General features: G+C 37.6%; 1 protein-coding gene across 1 annotated transcript in view; it reads left to right on the top strand.

Annotated features, from left to right (window-relative positions):
• zgc:110045 (uncharacterized protein LOC664755 homolog) overlaps positions 1–14613 on the top strand; it is a 172122-nt gene extending 157509 nt beyond the window's left edge. The window contains 3 exon segments of the mRNA XM_039736269.1: positions 8429–8598; positions 14122–14254; positions 14257–14613. Coding sequence (XP_039592203.1) covers positions 8429–8598; positions 14122–14254; positions 14257–14469 — 516 coding nt within the window. The 3' untranslated portion in view covers positions 14470–14613.
• Positions 14614–19556: the final 4943 nt, after the last annotated feature.

Here is a 19556-nt window from a genome sequence, read left to right as displayed (position 1 = left end):
TAAACACAATAACTTGAAAAGGCTTTAACCTAGTTCAATGAGATTGTGTACACCTGCTTTATATCAAAAATAAGGAATCCTGTCAACCTTTGGGTCACTTCTGGCAACCAGAAGTGGTACTTTAACTGAATACTTTCGCGACTTCCCTAAGTGCGAAAATATCATTTTAATACAAAGTTTTATTAGAAATAGAGACAAACAATTGTGTATCAATATCATCAATTAGTTATAATGAGAAATGTTGCGCAACTGGAAGTGGTTCTGATGACCTTTCCTCTATCTCAGTATACAAGAAAGTCGAGGGGAGCTCACTCCCGATTTTTATATTTCTTCTTAAAAGATACAGTAATTGGGGTTGAGCAACTAAGAATTTCACTACACATTGTGCTGTATCTATAACTTGTATGTGACAAATAAAATTTGATTTGACTTTGATTTCATCCTTCGATTGTGCAACTTTGAAAACCTTCTTTTACAGAAACATCCCACTTTTATAGTGTCATCTAGTCCTACAAAAGATGGAGGCATATGTCAACTTTAAATGCAATTGTATATAAAATGGCATAACTGAATGTTGTGAATGTCTAACCTACAATCTATAACAGTAATTTTTTCAGAGGTTTACTTCTTTGTAAATTATTGTAAATTGGAGCTGATAAACTAATGGCCAATATTTGCTAAGTGGGAACCCTCACAGGATAAAGGTAAGTAAGAACTGAGAGGCTGCCACATGTAGGTGATTTTGGGTAACAAAAGGTCTGGTTCTGGTGTTGTACAGATATTGGATACTGTCTGGTGCCGTTATCTGCTCTACTTTGGAGTTGTTGGATTCAGTGTCAAGATGTCAATGAGATATTGCTTGATGATAAACCCCATAGTTAACATGGAGAAAATAATTCACTCTTACTATGATATACTTTCCTATGGTACCCTGGACTGTTTTTAGATCATTTAAAGTGATCTTGATCTTTGGGCTTTTGGATATATGTTTGATTACTAAATCACTCAAGGCCTGCTTCTACTTTCAGTTCATTATGTCACTTCCAGTTTCTAAATGGGTCCATCAATCCAAAGTGCTTCAACTTGGAGCCAATGATACCTCCAGAATCAAATTTACACCATTGGATTTCACACTCCTCTATATAGTATAATGTAGTCATTCCTTCACTGGTTTTAAAATGGTTTTGAGTGGCAACTTCACTGACTATTGGACCACTGACATTTCTGCATTCCTCTTCTCCAGCTACCCTAACTGAAGTTGCCAGGCACCCAGGACTACTCCCATCTAACCTCCCCCTGTTATTAGTCTGTGCCTAACAGGAAGATGACTTTAGTATAATACCTTGTGGTCATTTCTGACACACATTTCTGAACTTGAATGCTCTGTGCTCATCATTAGAGGGGCATTACTCTACTAAGACCTGTGCATACTTACTCAGAAAAGGACAGTATTTTAATGAGACCAGATCAGGAAATGAGATGCAGTAGAATTAAGTTTGATAGCCAGGAAGTCAGAATGATCTTTAACCAAAACCAAACCCAAAGTCGAAGTCAAAGTATGTGGTTTGGAGGCTGTGCCAAAGAGAACTACATGAGAAATACATGCCTAATAATTGGAAAGATTTATCCGCAATCTCCCAACCCCTCCCTCTGATAGAAATGAGACGTCAGTGTCGACCTTTTATGTTGTAGCAGAACGGGCTTCACACACACTGCTCATCTTAAATCACCATGAAAACAGCGACAAAGCTAAAGGCTCTCAAATGGTGGCACCCATTGAGCAATCATATAGTTAGAAACAATATAAAATATTTGTAATAACATTAAGTAAACTTCCAAAACCTGACCTAACCTGTTGACTGAATTAGATTTGGCATAACCAAAAAACCCAATTGGACAGAAAAGGTGTTTGTACAAGTAAAGAAAAATTTAAAATTAAGGAAGGATCATAAGAACAATGTGTTAGGGCCTAGTGAAGTTTTCAGTTTAACACCTTTATTAGAGGAAGGACTACTTTTCATCTTGCAAAGAGCCAACTGCCTGTATTTTGTCCATAAGGGGCACCATGGTTAGAGTTAAATCACAAGCTAATCAATGAACCCCCTGTGTGGAGTTAACACACTGTTCCTGTTTTGGGGCTTTATGTTCCACATTCTCAAAATATGCCTACTAGGTTGATAGGCAGCCATAAATTGGCCTGTTAGGAGTAAGGTTGTGCTCACTGGTGGACTAGTTTGACTAGTCCATGGTTGTTTCTTGACATGCACTTGATGTCAGTGGTAGAATCAATGAAAAATTAAAATAAGTGGTTTGGCAAAAAGATGGATGGGACACAGATTAAAATTCTGTCCAAATATAACAGAGAACATTTATAGTAATATTCTCCAACCTACATAACCCAGTTTAAGGTCACATGAGGCTGGTACCTGGCCTCTCTACACTAGGTGCAAGGTAGAAAAAGGCAGTTCATGGGTCGCCATTCCACAAGTCCCACTCCCACCCATCCTGACAACGGGGCCAATTTGGAACCAACAATTGAGCTAAGCTGCATGTCCTTGGGGATGTGGGAGGAAAATTTGAATTATCATGGAAAACCCACACGGTCATAGGTAAAATCTGGGGGCCAGATTTGAATGCAGGACAGTGGAACTATGAGGCGGCAAAACGTACAACTACATCATTGTGCTGCTCTAGATTTATTATTACTTTTAAATAGAAATATTGCCAAGTCTTAGTGCTGTTTTCTAGAGTTCAAAGAAAGTAATGAAATAAATGAATGCTGTTCTTTTGGCCCTATTGAACATTTCCAGCCTCTTAAAACGTATCACTGCTTGTCAAGAAAAATAATTACTTCACTCAAGCAGGCAGTAAAGCTATTTGGTGGAAATTATCAGTTGGCTTTGAAAATACTATCTTAAATGACATTTTTGAAGAACGCCACTTGAAATTACCTTCTTGTCAGCAAGCTGCCTACATGTCCGACAGGTATTACTGAAAAGTCGGCATACACCGAGACAAAATGTCTAAATTAGATTTCAGAGGAATAGCAAGTGCTCAAGTGTTTTTATTTGTTTTCCTCTACTATAAGGCCAGAGGTGAACACTTGTTCATCAAAAAAAAGGAATTGTGAAGCATTGGATTATCGCTGTAGTGCCAAATTTTCAATTCCTGCTGCTTCACTAATCCAGGGACACTCGTTCACTTTGTAGTCTGGTTACCCATTGAGGTATCTGCATGTTCCGCTCTCAATGTGGGTTTTCACTGGGATCTTTAACTTCCTCCCACACTCCAAATGTATGTTAGAGTGGTGATCGTAACTTGACCCACCAAGTGTATGTGCAAGTATTCTACATAGGACTGGTGTTTACTTTCTGTTTACTTTATTTTTTGTTCAACATTATTCACTAAACACTGGCTCAGAGGGCTTAACTAGTATCACTCAGACCTGCTATTCTTGAAGAAAGGTGATGCACCTTTCACAAAGTAAGGCAGCACAGAGGTTTGCTGTACTGTCCTTTCACTGCTCTCCAGTGTTGCCACAGTTCTTTTCCAGATAGACCTGCCACATGCTTGACACACATTTTCTGGTGCGCTCGGAGTGTAACTTTCAGTCAACCTGTATTATGTGCCTCACTGTCACAGCGACACAGGCTGCTGAGCTGTTCCTGTCAGGAGAAGGACCAGAAGCCACTGTGGTGTTGGTTTGGTCAGTGGCATGCACCGCTGTGCTTCTGATGTCAGCCATGACACACTTCCTTGTCACTGCCTGCCATGAAAAGGACTCACGAGGTCACCAGAATGTCCACTTGATGGGTCATGTTATGCGTGTAATGGCATAAGCTGTCAATTGAGACCAAGATCAAGGCTCATAACCCAGGGATTTGAGAGTTTTTGGGTGACAGACAGACAATCCTTAGCATTTTATTCATATATATGTGATTCTAGTATACTCAATTAAACATATACATATTTATATAAACACACAAATTAAGCATACAGTAAGACAGAATAACCCCAATGATTAACTTAAACGGTTAAAACTAAAAAGGTTAAACCTTAAAAGGTTTTTCTGATAGTTAACTTTGTATGCTAATAAAGCTCTTGGCAATGAATTAATATGCATCTGATCACTCTGCACAATATAAAAAAATGAATTGCCACCACAAAAACTGAAGCTGCAAATTTTGCAAAACAAAACTTGTCACTGTCAAAACATTTGGACACTAGTGTATGTGAAACATGCAAACATTATCTTTAAATATAGTGCTTTGTAAAACTTTTTACAAAAGTAAAATAAAAAAAAAAGCTAAATAATTTGATTTACAGAACATTAATATATCTACATACAAATATAAATATATAAATGTGTTTTATACATAAAAGGGCCCTCCTCACTCACATGTCTGCCTCGGGGCATAACCTTAAGTCCAAATAGTTAGCGAACGAGAGGACTGCTTAATGAATTTTGATCTATCTTTTTCTGTATAATTTGCTTGAACATTCCGGTTGATTTCTCGATTTCTTTCATTGCGCTAAGAATCATAGTTTGCTTGCAGCAGCGATATATTCGCGCTAATCCGAGACAGAGGCTGCGGGTTGAGGGGAGGGGGAAGAGTGATGTCAGGAGTAGAGAGCTGGGCGGGGCCCTCCTCACTTTCCTGTTTCACTATTACGTGGGCAAAGTCGTGGGGGATGGCTAGTAATATAATACATTTAAGTGCAGATGCCCCACTATAACCTATTCTTGTTATGATAAACTACAAAGATATATTTACTGAAGTAATGGGGAGAAAGGTGTAGTTAATAACAAAAAAGGCCAATAACAGCGACATTAACACACTATTATCAAAAGCATTAAAAAACAAGGTCAGAAATGCAAGCACAAGCCAACGATATACTAGAATGGACTGATTAATGAGAATATTTTGAAAAAATAATCAGCACAAAGTTTTTGATTCCACAAAACATCCAATATGGAAGTGATCCGCAGGATTACCTTTTCACCCATCATGTCATTAGCAAAAGGTCATGACCTCTCGAGACCTAACAATGGAAAGACAAAACAGCAGCATAAACGGTACAAAACAATTAACACACACAAAAGTAAGCTTTAAATTAAAAAATTATACAGTCAGAATCAAATTTATGGCACAAGAAACTCCCAAAATGGGAAGTAGATCATGAAAAAATTTGATGCTTGCATTGAGTCTTAATTCTTAGTGGTGAGCGAGTAAACAACAAGATGTATTCCTTAAAAAAAGGACCGAATATGCAAAGCAAATGCAGGTTAGGAGAATTGAAAGGTACCAGATTTTGGTAGGCATATGCCACAAAGATATGAAAAGCCCTAAAGCACGATAAGGGTCTATTTAAAAGTCGGTACCACAAGCAAGAACATGTTTCAAAGACAAATATGTACAGGTTAGAGCACCAGGAATAGAGGTTTTGAAGTGGCCTATGGCAGATGCAAAATGATCCCCAAATTCCACATCTGAACTAAGAGGAATCAAAATACAAAATAAACTGAGTTGCTGTCTCAAAAACATGGACTCATGGGAGAATCAAATAGTCCTCCCTATTCCTAAGGTGAACAGGTCAAAACCCAAACAACAATTCAATTGAGAATGGAGTGGAGTGGAGTACTGTAGCTCACCAAAAGCTCCCATCCAATCTGGTGGATTTTAAGAAGTCATTTAAAGATGAGTGGATTTGCAAACCTGCAAGAAACATATTCTAATAGACGCATAGCTGAAACAGTGCCTCCAGAAAAATCTACTCAAGAGAGTGGATATTTATGGAATCAGCGATTTTCTGTTTCCATTTATTTTTGGTTTTTCAAAACCCATAGCTGTCACATTTACTTGGAAATTATGAGTTTCTTAACATTACTTAACCTCCAAACTCATAGAAAATCATGCTGTTGTGATATCACCACAGTGATCAATGCACTCTTTGCTAGGCACAGGGTTGATTGCAGTTAGCAAGTACTCAGCATCCCTTGCAGTTATTTTATTTTTAAAGGGTCCTTGCAAAGGATGGGCTTGGTATTTTTCAGGTTGAAGTCACTTCTTCACAAACATGTTATAAATGTATTTGCCAGACAAAACTGAATTCTAAAGTTGAGCACTTTATGTAAATTTAAGAAAAAAAATTGCCTGTTCTACTGGCTTAAAACAGAAGGTATGGGGCTTGGAGAAAAAGTTGAAAACTTACCAAATACAGTACATTCATTTTCCAAGCCAAGACAGCTGTGGAGTATTGATCTGTGCCTCCTGTGTTTGCAATGCCTGTTTGTGATAACAAAATGGATCTGGGAGTACTCGGTTTATTCCTATTCTTAAGGATATGTTTTATATTCGCTTATGTGAGTTCTCATGTAAATACAGAAGTAAATCAAAATAAAACCAGCCACGTGGCATGAAAAGTTTCCTGTGATTTGGTCTGTCAGAGGGGTAAACGGTTGTTGCTCAGGGAGATAAAATACTGAGCTATTGCACATGGCTGGTCTTTTAAAATGCCTGAATCTCACAATATTTGTTCAAAAATTGCATTAATAAACTATTTTACAATGATTACGGATCAATAAAGGACAACTGTCTTGTCTTGAAAAATGGGCATATTTAGCAAGTTTAAACTTTTCCTCCGTGCCCCATAGACTGCAATGTAAAGCTCCAGTGTGGGCAAGATATACTTATAGAAAGCAGTTAACTTTAGAACACAATTTCACGTGGCAAATGCATATATAGCATGTCTCTCTATTAAATAAAAAAAATCCTGGGGTGAGATGAGACGCGACATTTTCAGAGAGATATTTTCAAGTCCCGCGAGACGAGACTTTGTGCCAAGATATTTAACCACACCCGGGGCTGGAAATAAAAGCCAAAGATTAGATGACAAAGTAGAACGTCGTAAAGAATTCAAAAATGTTGGCGCAATACACATGCACAGCAGGTTAGAGATAATGAAAGTACTAAAATTTGAAAGTCTCAAAAAAATGATAGTAAAGATCTCATTAGCACAAACAAATGAATATTATTACTCTGAAATAATGGAACAGTGAAAAGAGATAGACTATATATTGTTCGGCTTTAAAGTTTAAGTCGGAGACTTGTAAATTGTCTAATACGTGTTGCCATCAGGGAAAAGTAGTGTTTCTTCCCAATGAAGAGGCGTACCCGTGAGAATTAAAAGATTGGTTGTTTGGTGAAACTGAAATCCACATGCGCGAGCGGCAGAAAGTCGAAGTGGCTGGTGCATAGCACAGGCCCGGCTGTTAGCGAGCAGGGGGTCAAAGCCCCCTAGTTTGTAAATTAATAACTGACTTGAAAAATACCAAACATCCTTTAAGATGAAGTATTGTTCACTTTATCCACAGAGTTAGTAACATCTTATTCTTTGTTTAAAGTGATTGCTTTTGTGTTTTTGTGGCTTACTTTGAACATTGCTTTTAAGCACCAATTATTGTTTAATTTCTTTGATTTTTTTTTTTCTTTTATTAACAATGAGGAATTTTGGTTTGATCATTAAGGACTAATTTACTTCCATATCTGACTTTAAGGTTAGGTAGATGAGGTAAATCAACTGAAGGCTCCCTGTAAGGCCACTGTATTTGCTGTCTTTTTCAATTTAGAGTCACATACTAACAGAGGTACACTAGTTGCTATCTTCTTAAGTTTCATCATCACATTTTAATCAAGAAACCTGAGATTTCTGACAGTGCTAAATAAGTCCTGATACTAGGTGGTCTCCAGGGCAATATTCAAAGAGACTGAATGGATGAGGAAGGATGCATTAAAGGGTCACGTACCATATCACGGTAACATCCTTAAACACAGATACATGCTTATCCGTATCAAATGATCATAGGTTGATAACAATACTGGAATCTTAGAGACCAGTTTAGTTGTTGAAGAAAAAAAAAAAAAATAGTAACGTCAATTTAATTACCATATGCTTGTTGTTTGAAGCCTGAATACACAGGGAGGATGTGAGTGACCACAAATGTGACCAAGCGTCTAGTGCTCCGGAAAAATGGTTGTTAGCATAACAGTCTTTTGGTCCACTCTACTCAAAACCTGCTCTTCTGTTTAATATTAATGTCTAGTTTATTCTTTTAGATAAAGTTTCCAAATGTGTTTTCTCTTCGGCCCATGACACTCATGTTAGAAACGGAGTGACTTTTGTGGGGTTTTTTTTTTCTCTTTCACTCCAGAACCAGAATCCAGCAAAGTTCATGCCAAATGTAATGTTAGATAAATCAAGCACACATTTCCTCTAGATAAAAATCAAATCCTGTCATATTTTTACAAATGTTCAATTATTGTTTTGGATGGCAGCTTACAAAGTTATTTCACAAGTATTGTAACAATATAAGAATCTGATGGTGAAGGCTGCATGATGAGCATTTTCGTTTTCTGTTTTATCCCAGTTAATAGGTTGTATAATCGGCAGACAAGGCAGCAAGATAAATGAAATCAGGCAGATGTCAGGGGCACAGATTAAAATTGCCAATGCCATTGAGGGCTCCGCAGAGCGACAGGTCACAATAACGGGATCACCCGCAAACATCAGCTTAGCACAGTACCTCATTAATGCAAGGTAAGTGAATGTCCTCATTTTGTAACAATATTGTCATACTTTAGCAACTTTACTCACCGTTTTAAGAATGTGCTTAGTTCAGAAATGCATGGGTTAATAATCAACTACAGTGCAATAAATGCTTAACACAAATTCTATATTCCATGGATGAACAACGCATCACATTACTAGAAGAATCTTTTTTTGTTCATCTACGTTTGGTTTTCAGCCTGTCAGAACATTTTGCCAGACACTCCTAAATCCACTATGTGGCTCTGCCCAGGCAATCAAACAATTAGTGGCATCGATGTGTTTTGCTAAACTTTTTTTTTGGGAAAAAAAAGCCATTGTGGAACAGATAAATATTACACTCCACAGCAAGACGTCCATTTTCATAATGCCCTCCAGTTTGGCAAAATTTATTTTTCTTTTATGCAATTTCTGCAAAAATTCCATAGGGGGCAAAAAAACTAGAATAGTATGACTCCTGGTTTCATGAACCTGATTTTTTTAGGGGGCAACAGGGGTACAACATGCACCCCTGGATGCCAAATACTTTTTGCTGCACTTTAAGGAAACGTCACAATTTACCAAGAAAAAGTTAATTAATGGAACACATCTTTCATGCAAAGAGCATCACAATTACTGCAGCAGTGATCATTTCACACACTGCCAGTGAACTGTAAAAACTATAAAAAAACTGCTGCAACAATCTATTATTATATGTACAAGGAGCAACTGACGCCATTGATGAAATTTAGTAAATTGCTGAGCCAACTGTGCTTGAACTGGCTGCACACGAACACACAGAGGCCAACACTTGTGCTTGCATGCTGATCTAGTGCAGCGGCTAAATCCCAGGGACAGTGATGCTTATTCACTAGGGGGCAGCAGTGGTCATGAGCTGGCTGCTCAACAAATTTACAGCACTGACTGATCAGCTCCAGCATGCTGGCAAATTGTAATGGGAACTGACAACAGCCGGTTGCGGCAGTTCAAGGATTAAGCAACGTTAGCCTATTACAAAATGACCACTATTATCTAAAGGAAGACTAGGCTCATAGCTCACCTTGCTAAGAGGTTTGCTTTCTCGGCCGTTAGTTCAATAGTGTGGCACTGGAGTTTGCATCCCAAAGGAGGAACAAACTGTGGCAAGAGTGCCAGCCATGCAAAATGAACTCATGTCATCGTTTCTATGATTTGAATACATTAGTTTTGGCACACAAGAGAACACTTAGTCATGAAGTTCAATGCATGAGGGCTCAGGTATCGTGAACCTAGATAAAAAATTAAGAGAAACACAAGACCACGAGTTGGGGTTAACTCCCTGGTAACCCCGTAAAAATGGAATGATTGCAAACAAAAGAAAACATGTGGATATATCTGCACAGACATGAGTTTATAACAGAACTGACTCAATATGGTAAATCATCCAGCACTGGGTCCTTCCAACAGGAAGAGGTGGGTCTAGATGAACTGGCACCAGAATTGATGTCAGAGGTGTTATAGCCATCAGTCTTCCAGTCTGCAGAGGTAGGAAGAGAAATGGCATTCTCACACAACACCAACCCCTGGAGTGCTGGAGAACCTTCACCACTAGAACCCTAAAGTTGTCCCCTATACGCACACATGTGACACTATAGTCACACCTAAAAATAGTCGACACACAGAGGTACCAGTTGATTTACTTTCGATCAGCAAAACTTGATCACAGCCACCTATGCATCCATTATCAGATTCTCTTTGATGTTACACAAACTGCATTTTCTTCTAATCCAACACTACCAGCACACACATGGGGTCATTCAATACTATAAACTGCACTCCTATCAAAAATGTCAAACTAATGCATCTTGGGCAATTTCATTAGGCCCTTGAATGTAACAGGAAGAAAAAAAACACTGATTTTGACCTTGACTAAAACTTCATCTGTTCTAAAACTCGAGTCCCGTTGGCATTCATAATCATTCTGACAGTTTGCTTACAAAGGGATTACTGAGTTGAAGCAAAACCTTGTAAAAAAGGCCCTGAATGAGATAGGAAGTCAACGTAGTCATTTGCTAACCAAATGAGCTTGATGAACAGAGTGGTCTCCTCTGGTTTGTCAAATGTCTTACTTTCCCATGATACTCTCCTCCAAGCTACACACAACCATTGCTAACATATGAATTCAGAGGAGGAAAGAGTATGCTAATCTAAAGAAGCCATCTCACTCCCAGACAATATTTTTATTAATCTGTGAGGATTTCTGGCATAATTTAGGAACTGCTTTACCAATATTTTTGATCCTTAGACTAATGCCCTTACCAATTGAGCAGATGTTGGCCAGCAGTGGTTTATTTCACATCACAGAGTTCCTTTAGCATCTATTCTTAAAGCTTTGCCTCCTCAAGACTAAGGAGACTAAGATGGGTTGAAATCTAAGTAATCAACATTGACCTCAACGTTAATGTTTGCAGCAGACCATGCAATGCACATGTCCTTGTATGCAATTTGGTATGGGATTTGTAAAAGCAGAGTTAATGTTTGCGAAGCGCCATCTATTGGAATGACAAATACAATGCATTTTATTACTAAAAATATTTATGATGCGCCATCTTTTGGAATGATGGAGACATAGCAACAGGAGAGACATAAAGACAGACACACAAACACTTTTCCTTGTATTAAGGGGGATTATTCTTTAATTGAAAAAAGTGTTCTAGCAGATCTATAGTACTAGGGTGTTAGGGCCATGTTAGCCATTATGAATGTAGTGAGAATGTAGTGAGAAGTCAAGCAAAATGACACCTTTTATTGGCTAAGTAAAAAGATTACAATATGCAAGTTTTCGAGGCAACTCAGGCCCCTTCTTCAGGCAAGATGTAATCTTTTTAGTTAACCAGTAAAAGGGTTCATTTTGCTTGACTTCTCACAAGCAGATTTAAAAAGCTTCTGAGAAAAAATAAAACATTATGTTTGAAGAAAAGGAAATGGGAAAACTGAATGAAAATAGGGATCCTACTCTGTTGTTCCTTGAGCAAGACTCTTAACCTGAAAATTGCTCTGTACAATAGCTGACCCTGCACTCTGACCTCTCAAAAGGTCATGCAAAAAGACAATTTCCCCTCGGATATTATTAAAGTATGTCAAATTAAAAAAAAAAGTGTTACAGAAAAGAATGTATACAATGTATAATTAAAGTGCTACTTTTACCAGATGTCATGGTTTGTTAAAGAATTAAGACATCATTTATGTTAGGGAAAAAACTGCAAATAATTGCAATGGAGTGCTACAATTTATTTTTGTATAGCCCAAAAAAAAAAAAAAAATCACACAAGGAGTAGCCCAACGAGCTTTAACAAGCCCTGTTTTTTGACAGCCCCCTAGCCTTGACTCTAAGGAGATAAGAGAAAATTCCAAAAAAAAAAAAAATCTTGTAGGGGGAAAAAAAAAATGGAAGAAATTTTGGGAAAAGCCAGACATCCTGGATGGATGTCCTTGATTATACCAGACTGGTGGAGCCACCATATGCTCTTGTTTAGTGCAGCATGGCAGACTATTTAATCTTAGCAGTGCCTTTTACAAGTTAGGTTCATTCACATAACATAACTAGAAAGCATATTAATGGTATGCTCTTTAGACATCCTTAAGCTGTACTTTATCAATATAGTTAAACAGATTAAAAGTCATGGGTTGATATCTGGTTCATTGAAGAGGACTTTATATATGTACTAGCTGTGTAAGCCCGCGCTGTAAAAAGCCCGGGGTCCTAGAGACTATTGACATCGTCAGAAAAAAAATTGAAATGTTGAGATGTCAGGTAATTGAAAAGAACTACTCTGGGCATCTTTCTCCTAGGAGGATTCATTTTGACGATGTGCTCGCATCGCTTGTGCATTAGCGGCGGGAGGAAAAGTAAAAGGGGTACCGCTTTGCCGATGTTAGTGGCTAAGAGACTTTTTCTTTTGAGGTTTTGTTCTGCTGATGTGATGGCCTCGCTTGTGTATTAGCAGCGGAGTTTGTTTCTTCAGAGGTGGAGTCGGTATACCGACTCCACCTCTCACTTCCGGGTCGGACAGACAGACACACTTCTCAATTACAGAACACAACAAAAAGTTAAAACATCTCATTATCTCACCTCAGTAGTGACGTGCTGGTACAAAGGATTCTGAAAACTTAGTATAATATACAGGCATAGTCTGAAGATCTTTCCAGTTTTATACGTAAATGTTTCCCTTTTAATGTATTACAGAGAGAGAATATCAGGCCAGAAAGAAAAGAACTGCTGGTATTCTTGGCAGTGAAATTTGAGGCAAACATTTCAGATTAATAAAAAAAACTGGATCCTGAACAAATAAGAGAATAAGGATAACTCATTGCTGTTTCTTCCACAAGAACTGGTTTTATTTAAATGAGTATCTCTGTTCTTTTTCTTACATCGATTTTAAAAACTCCCGCTATTTCCTTATGGTTCACTTTAGCTCATTTACAACACGTAATTTGCTAACCCTTTGTGACACTTCTTAATTGTTTTGCTGTGAGCTGTGCAATTTCAAACACAACTTCTACCTTCTTGTATTCAACAACGCTAACAAAACAATGAGTTATCATATTGAACCTTTTAAAAACTGATATATTTTTTTGAAAGCTGAAACAAAACTTGGAATAGTTTTAACGTACCCCTCTGCTTCACTCCTGAAGCATTTAGAAATGGACGTGAATTGCTTAAGGTGTCCTATTTATTTGTCAAAGTATTTTCATTGTCTAAAGAAACAACCTGTCAGAGCCACTCATACATCCAAAGAAAAACTGCTTCACATATTGTGACATAAGTAACAACACACCTAAAATGATTATAAGGACATGCAGTCCAAAGTGCTAAACACTGAACTCTTCACACGTATCTTAAATTTTCACAAGATGCACATTTAGCAAAGACGGCTAAAGCATGAATACAATGCACTTCAAAAATCTCCAACAGAAAGAATTGGCTGCATTGTTTGTTTTTTTTTTTTTTCCAATTTACACAACTGACACTGAGGAAATCTTCCTGCTAATTACCAGTGCAGTGTGGATGAAAGTGAGGATTTGTGTGCTGGAGCCAGGGGGAATGAAATCTCATTCTTTTTTAAGTTGTTCTTTTAAGTTTGCTTGCTCATCATATTACCATTATCTGCATTCCTTAGATTTATTTTTATTTTTTTTTATTTATTGATTTCATTAATATAAAAGAACAAAATAAATCAACCACTTTTATTTTGTAAACAGCTTGGTAGTATTATATTAATGTTTTCATCATCAATTCATAAAATACCCCTTTGTTATTTCTCTTCTTTAACACATAACATGTTCCCCCTTTGACCCTCATTTTTTTCCTTTTTTTCTCTCTCTTTTTCTCTCTCTCCCTTTCTCCTACCACCTGTGTGTCCTGTTTCCCTTCCCTGTGTTGACCAATCTAATTCCTCCCTTCCCTCGTCTTCCTCCCTATCCCTACCCACTTTTTCCTTGCCCTATACCCAACCCCACCCCAACCTCTTTTGTTGTTCCTCTCTTCGTTTGCAGCTTAGAGATGGCTAAAATCAGCACCCAGACTGCTACCGTCTCGACCCCTGTTGACCTCAACATGAACCTCTCTCAGTCTGCCACCCCTACCTCCACCCCTTCCTCTATGGCTGTCCTGGCAGCGGCGCCGCCTCTGCCGCCGTCAACGTCAATACCCCTCCCCCTTTACCGACCACCCACTATGCCGTTCCTGTCTCCAGTCTGCTTGGCATGAAAACTGTCCCACTCCTGGCGCTAAACGCCGCGGCCGCAACGGGGGCCACAGGGAGTTTATCTGCTTATACTGCTAAAATCCCATCGACGGGTGGGGTTAAGAAATCTGACCGCCAGAAGTTTGCTCCATATTGAGAAGGGATGAAAGAATGCAAGGTTTTACTTCCCTACCATGATCCTGTGGTAGATCTTTATAGTATCCAAGGAAACAGAAGCCCTTACTCTTTATTTATTTTAATTTTATTTTTTACAAATGATTTAATAAAATAGATAAGCTAACCTGCTATTTTGTATATGTTTTCACCTCAAAATGTCTTCCATTCTTCATTGCTTAACTAAATTGAATGGGCTATTTCCAACAGCACGATGCCAGGTGCTTCACATTGATTTGTAAATTTAATATTGAAAATTCTTTGTCTGCTTTTACCGAGCAGATCCTCCAGTTTTTCCATTATACCCTGAATATTTCTTCTGATATACATTACTGTAGTGAGTTGAAAAAAAAAATCTTTCGTTTCATACATCAGCAAAGAGACTTGGTTTATTTCTGATGCAGATACACAAACATTTTTCGGGTATTGGATGTGTAAAAGTCATCTCTGGTCTTGGAAAAACCACAGTATTTTTTTTTCCCTTCACCACCAAATTATACCCATCAACTATGTGATCACTTTTGCAACTTAGACATTATGAAAACTAGGATAGTAAATAGTGATAGTAAATGGTCGAGATTAAACCTTGTTCAAAGAAAGCTCAATGATTTATGTTTTACTTAAATAAAGAATTCAATATTTTTAACTCGAAATTCAAAATTACAAAGTACAAATTCAAAATTTTAAAACACAAAGTATTAAACTAAACTACAATAGAATTACATGTTAAGCCAAGCCCACAATTCCAAAATTCTAAATATTGAATTCCAGAACCTCCAGAAAGCCGAAAAATAAATATTTAAATAAATTAAACTACTCAAACTGGACACATACAGAAAAGTGAAGCAAAACAGTTACAAGAGCTAATACCACAGCAAAAAGGCCCTGGCAGTAGGTATCTTGAATAGAATTGAATCGGGCAACACCAAAGTTAGGTTAAGGGAGTATAGACAAAGAGAAAAGACAAAACATAAACCAAGAGCAGGCAATGAAGAAAGGATATAAATTTGAAAAATAACAAAACAAAACCAGCAGTCCTGACACACTGGTATTTTTATGCTTCTCTTGTCTGAAAAAACAGACTGTCGTCGTGACCATATTACAGACAAAGATACTGCCTTTTGGGTGCAAAGCTCCAAATGGAATCTTAAAACACAAGCACGTAATAGAAGACAGAAGACACACTACAGAGACGGGCACAAGCAGTTTACACAGTAACTGCATTAATGGAAACCAAAGTTGCCAGTGCCACACTCACCATAAAAATGCCTCACTTTGGAGTTTCGTGTGTATTTAGTGAAGTGACCAGCCTATTAAAAATTGGATATTTTGTTATAGTCCAAATATTAAACAGGACTGTTGCAGGAAAAAAAAAAACTGGACATCTGGTCATCCTATATTATGTTATAACCATTTATTTACAGTGTTCACATTTGTAAACTTGCTAGTTGAAGTATTATTCACAGAGCTATCGTAGCTTGGGAGAAATAGTCCACTAAGAATGAAATCTTAAGTTGAAACTCAAAACTTTGGGAAAGCATAAAGAGTAGTTAGAAACGGAGCAAGGGTCCAGTTGCGTTAAGTTGAGAAGCACTATTAAAAAGAATTCCTAACTTTGAGTATCCTTTCCCTTAACTAAACTTAAATGTCTGAGGGTTGCTGTGAAGTTTTGATTTAAATCCCAAAATGTGGATGACAAAAATTGTGTGCTGCCATTATAAATAACTGTAGTGTACACTTATCACCAGGTTGTAATGAAAAAAACACAAAGTGACAACAAACATTAAAAAAAAAAAACAAGATAGCATTAAGATAAATAAATAACTATTAGAATTCCTAAGATGACAATAAGAAAAGAAATATTACAAAATAAAGTTTGCGGAAAACCAGCTTGACAGCGTGAAAGCACAGCAAGGCTGAAGCCATCTTTATACTACATCGGTGCCTTTCATAATGGACATTGTTTCATAGTGTTTTCTAAATCAGCTGCATTTAAATAAAATTATTAAAAATAAGACCCCTATTTCTAGTTTTGCTAAAGTGATGGCATATTTGTGTGTGGTCAAATATGTATCTTTGAAAGCAAAAAAAGACAATGGAAAGCTACGTCACTGAACCTGGCAAAAGGCTGTTGGGAATCGTTTTCAAGCACATATTGTTTTCTGTTTTTCATTCACCTTTTGAATATTTCTTGCCGAGCACCGTCACAGTGATGCTGTATTGTTTAACTCACCCTTTTGGAATGCAAAGTCCTTCATGCGCTCACAATCCCCATTCACTTTGCACTCCTTAGACACAAAGCTTTAAGTCAATGAACTGTATTATTCAGTGCTTTTTTTCTATGGTCAACTGCAGCAAAAAATGCAAATGCAATACTTTATAAGCAAAAACGGACAATATTTTGCAGTGTATTATCTTGTGTAAGACTGAGTACCATTTCAGTATTGTTTGCTGTGTTCAGTACACATTGCTCCACAAAAGAAACCACTGTTAGTGAAATTGCACTATATTTGACATTGTTTAACTTGTTTGTAGAACTGTTATTCTTAATGTTTCAACAAAATGATTTTTGTATATACAGTATGATAGAATGAGAGCAAATTAAAAACAATGGAAATGATATCAGACTTTACCTCAGATTATGTTGGTGGAACTTTAAAATAAGTATCCAGATTTCATAATTAGTAGAGCAGTCCCCAGTAACGCAATCAATACATCAGGACTACTATTTTGTAATCAGTACCTTTGTACCATTATTTAATCTTTTCCCCTTTTTGCTGTGACACACTCATAGACTATGAAAATAAAGGGATGCAAGAAATCACCCTGGAAGACTACTAAAGACAAATAAGCAGCCATTTAACAGCTAGGAAGAGAAATAAGAGTACTTTCTTCTTGAGTTATGTACCAGCTGATTAGTTAATAGACTAATGCCTCTGAGCTTGTCTTCTAGGAAGGAGTTCAGTACTTTGAATGGAATCATTTCTTTGATTTTGTGTGGCAGATACTTATTTTAAAGTGCTACTGAGAAGGTGTTCTGGAACTTGTTAACAATGACTACGGATCACTGTTTTTGGTTGCTTTGATTGTCACAATTTTAGTCTCAAGAAATGATGTAAATTTGCTGGTTGTGATATTTTTAATGATAAGAAGTATTTTGCTTTTTTGTTCTTTTTTTCTTTCCTTCTTTTTCTTTCTTTCTGATTTGTTCTTATATTTAGGCTGTCTTCAGAAGTTACTGGTCTGGGAGCCCTGTAATGCTTCCCATCATGTTCTAATGCATTAGCCACCAGACAGGACATTTCCAAAGCCACATCTGATTCCTGTGGACTCTAAAACAACTGAGGAATTCCAATCATTTATAATTTAAAAAAAAAAATCTTTCTTATAATCATCAGATCAAATAAGCACGTCCTTCTTTTAACTCTGAACAAGTCTGCTTCCTGCCTCCTGTGTTGCTTTCCGTTTCTGTACCAGTTTCCCTGGGTTTGTGGCTCCTACACAGTTCAGCAGCTTTGATTTCTTTGGGTTCTTTTATTGGTATCCATGCTCAGGTTCGTCTGTGTATCGGCATGACTTCTTAGTGCTTCAAGTCCTTGTGTTCACCTCCAGATCTACAAATCTACTCTAAGTACACACGTGCGCACATACACACACACACACGCACACACATACACACACACAAATATCCGATCAAGGTAAATTCAGAAAAATAATCGCTTTTTATAAGTAAAGGATTCCTGATACAAAAAATGTTTACAGTGTCTTCTGTTTTTTGGATTTATTTATTTAAGTTTTCCTAATGTCAGTTTTAATTTATCAAAATGTATATGGCTGGGTTTACACAAGGAACTCTAATGGAATGACTTCTGATTGGACAGTGGGGTGGGGTGGGGCAAGGCAGGGCGGCATGGGGTGGGGAAAGGGGAGGGGCCAAGGAATTCCACCAGCCTCTTTTTTGTACAGTATCTATTATCTAACATTGTATTGTTTTCTGTCATGCTTGCAATGACAAACGGAACAAGCTTCAGGGATCTTTCAGATACTCGTACAGCAGTGCTGTAAAACTTGAAAAAGTCTAATAAATCTCAAACCAGTGTTATGTACCTCAGTTTGTAGAACTTAGTCTTTTTTATGTTTTTTTATTAAAATATTCTTTGTAGTGAAGTCCAAATGGAAATATGGCCTACAAGCGATGTCAATACAATTTGCCGCAGCCTGGGCTTTTCTTTCACCTGCAGGCCAGCCAGCACCTCAGTGGTTCTTCTCCCCATTCTGGTATCTTGTATCTTTCACGGGTTTTTAAAGAGGCCATTTGAAGGGATCTGCTTTGTGTTACAGATGGGTCATAAGGTGACCTGGACAGAGTTTTTTGTTTTTTATTTTTTAAATTATTTATCTTCATCCACACTACTCCCTGGTTTCAACCTGCACTCTTCAGCTTTTAATGATGCTGATTTAGGCTGTGAGGTGATTTCTCAAACTGTTCCCTACATAGGATTCACAATCTGAAGAGCTCACCCCCTTAAACCCAAGAGATTGTTCCTGAAATGTAAATGTTCATTCATTTTTGAAACACAGAATGCACTGACAAGCAAGTGCCAGTGAGAAAAGCACTGGTTAAGCTACACTGGGAAAACCTGGAAATACTTTCATGAACGTAAGTAAATATATATTTTATCCATTGCCATTACTTATTTGATTTATCTATTCAAACCCTTAGAGAGTTGGCATGTCCTTCCAAAGTTCAGGTGGTTTTGCCCAAGTGCGCCCCAAAGAGGTGCAGTTTAGACTGGAAAATGGCCCTGTTACCTCATATTTACAAAGGGGAACTCAAAAACCTCCAGAATTGGTTAAAAGCATTTGTGTGAAGTGATCAAATATGGTGCAAGTTATCGAATGCCTACCAGTGTAGCTAATCAGTCCACAAAGTAGTGTGGTCTGCAGAGGGCGCCCTTGCTGCCCAAACCCGGCACAGACACAGAGGCACAAGTACAAGCACACACGATTTTTATTTTCCCTTGTGGGAAACGCCATCCCCCTTTCCCACAAGTACAGCACAGTTCAAAG

Source organism: Polypterus senegalus, chromosome 15 (assembly GCF_016835505.1).
Source record: "Polypterus senegalus isolate Bchr_013 chromosome 15, ASM1683550v1, whole genome shotgun sequence".
NCBI classification, from domain to species: Eukaryota; Metazoa; Chordata; class Cladistia; order Polypteriformes; family Polypteridae; genus Polypterus; species Polypterus senegalus.
The sequence above is the reverse complement of the archived record's forward strand: the minus strand, read 5'-3'. Positions and strand labels throughout refer to the sequence as shown.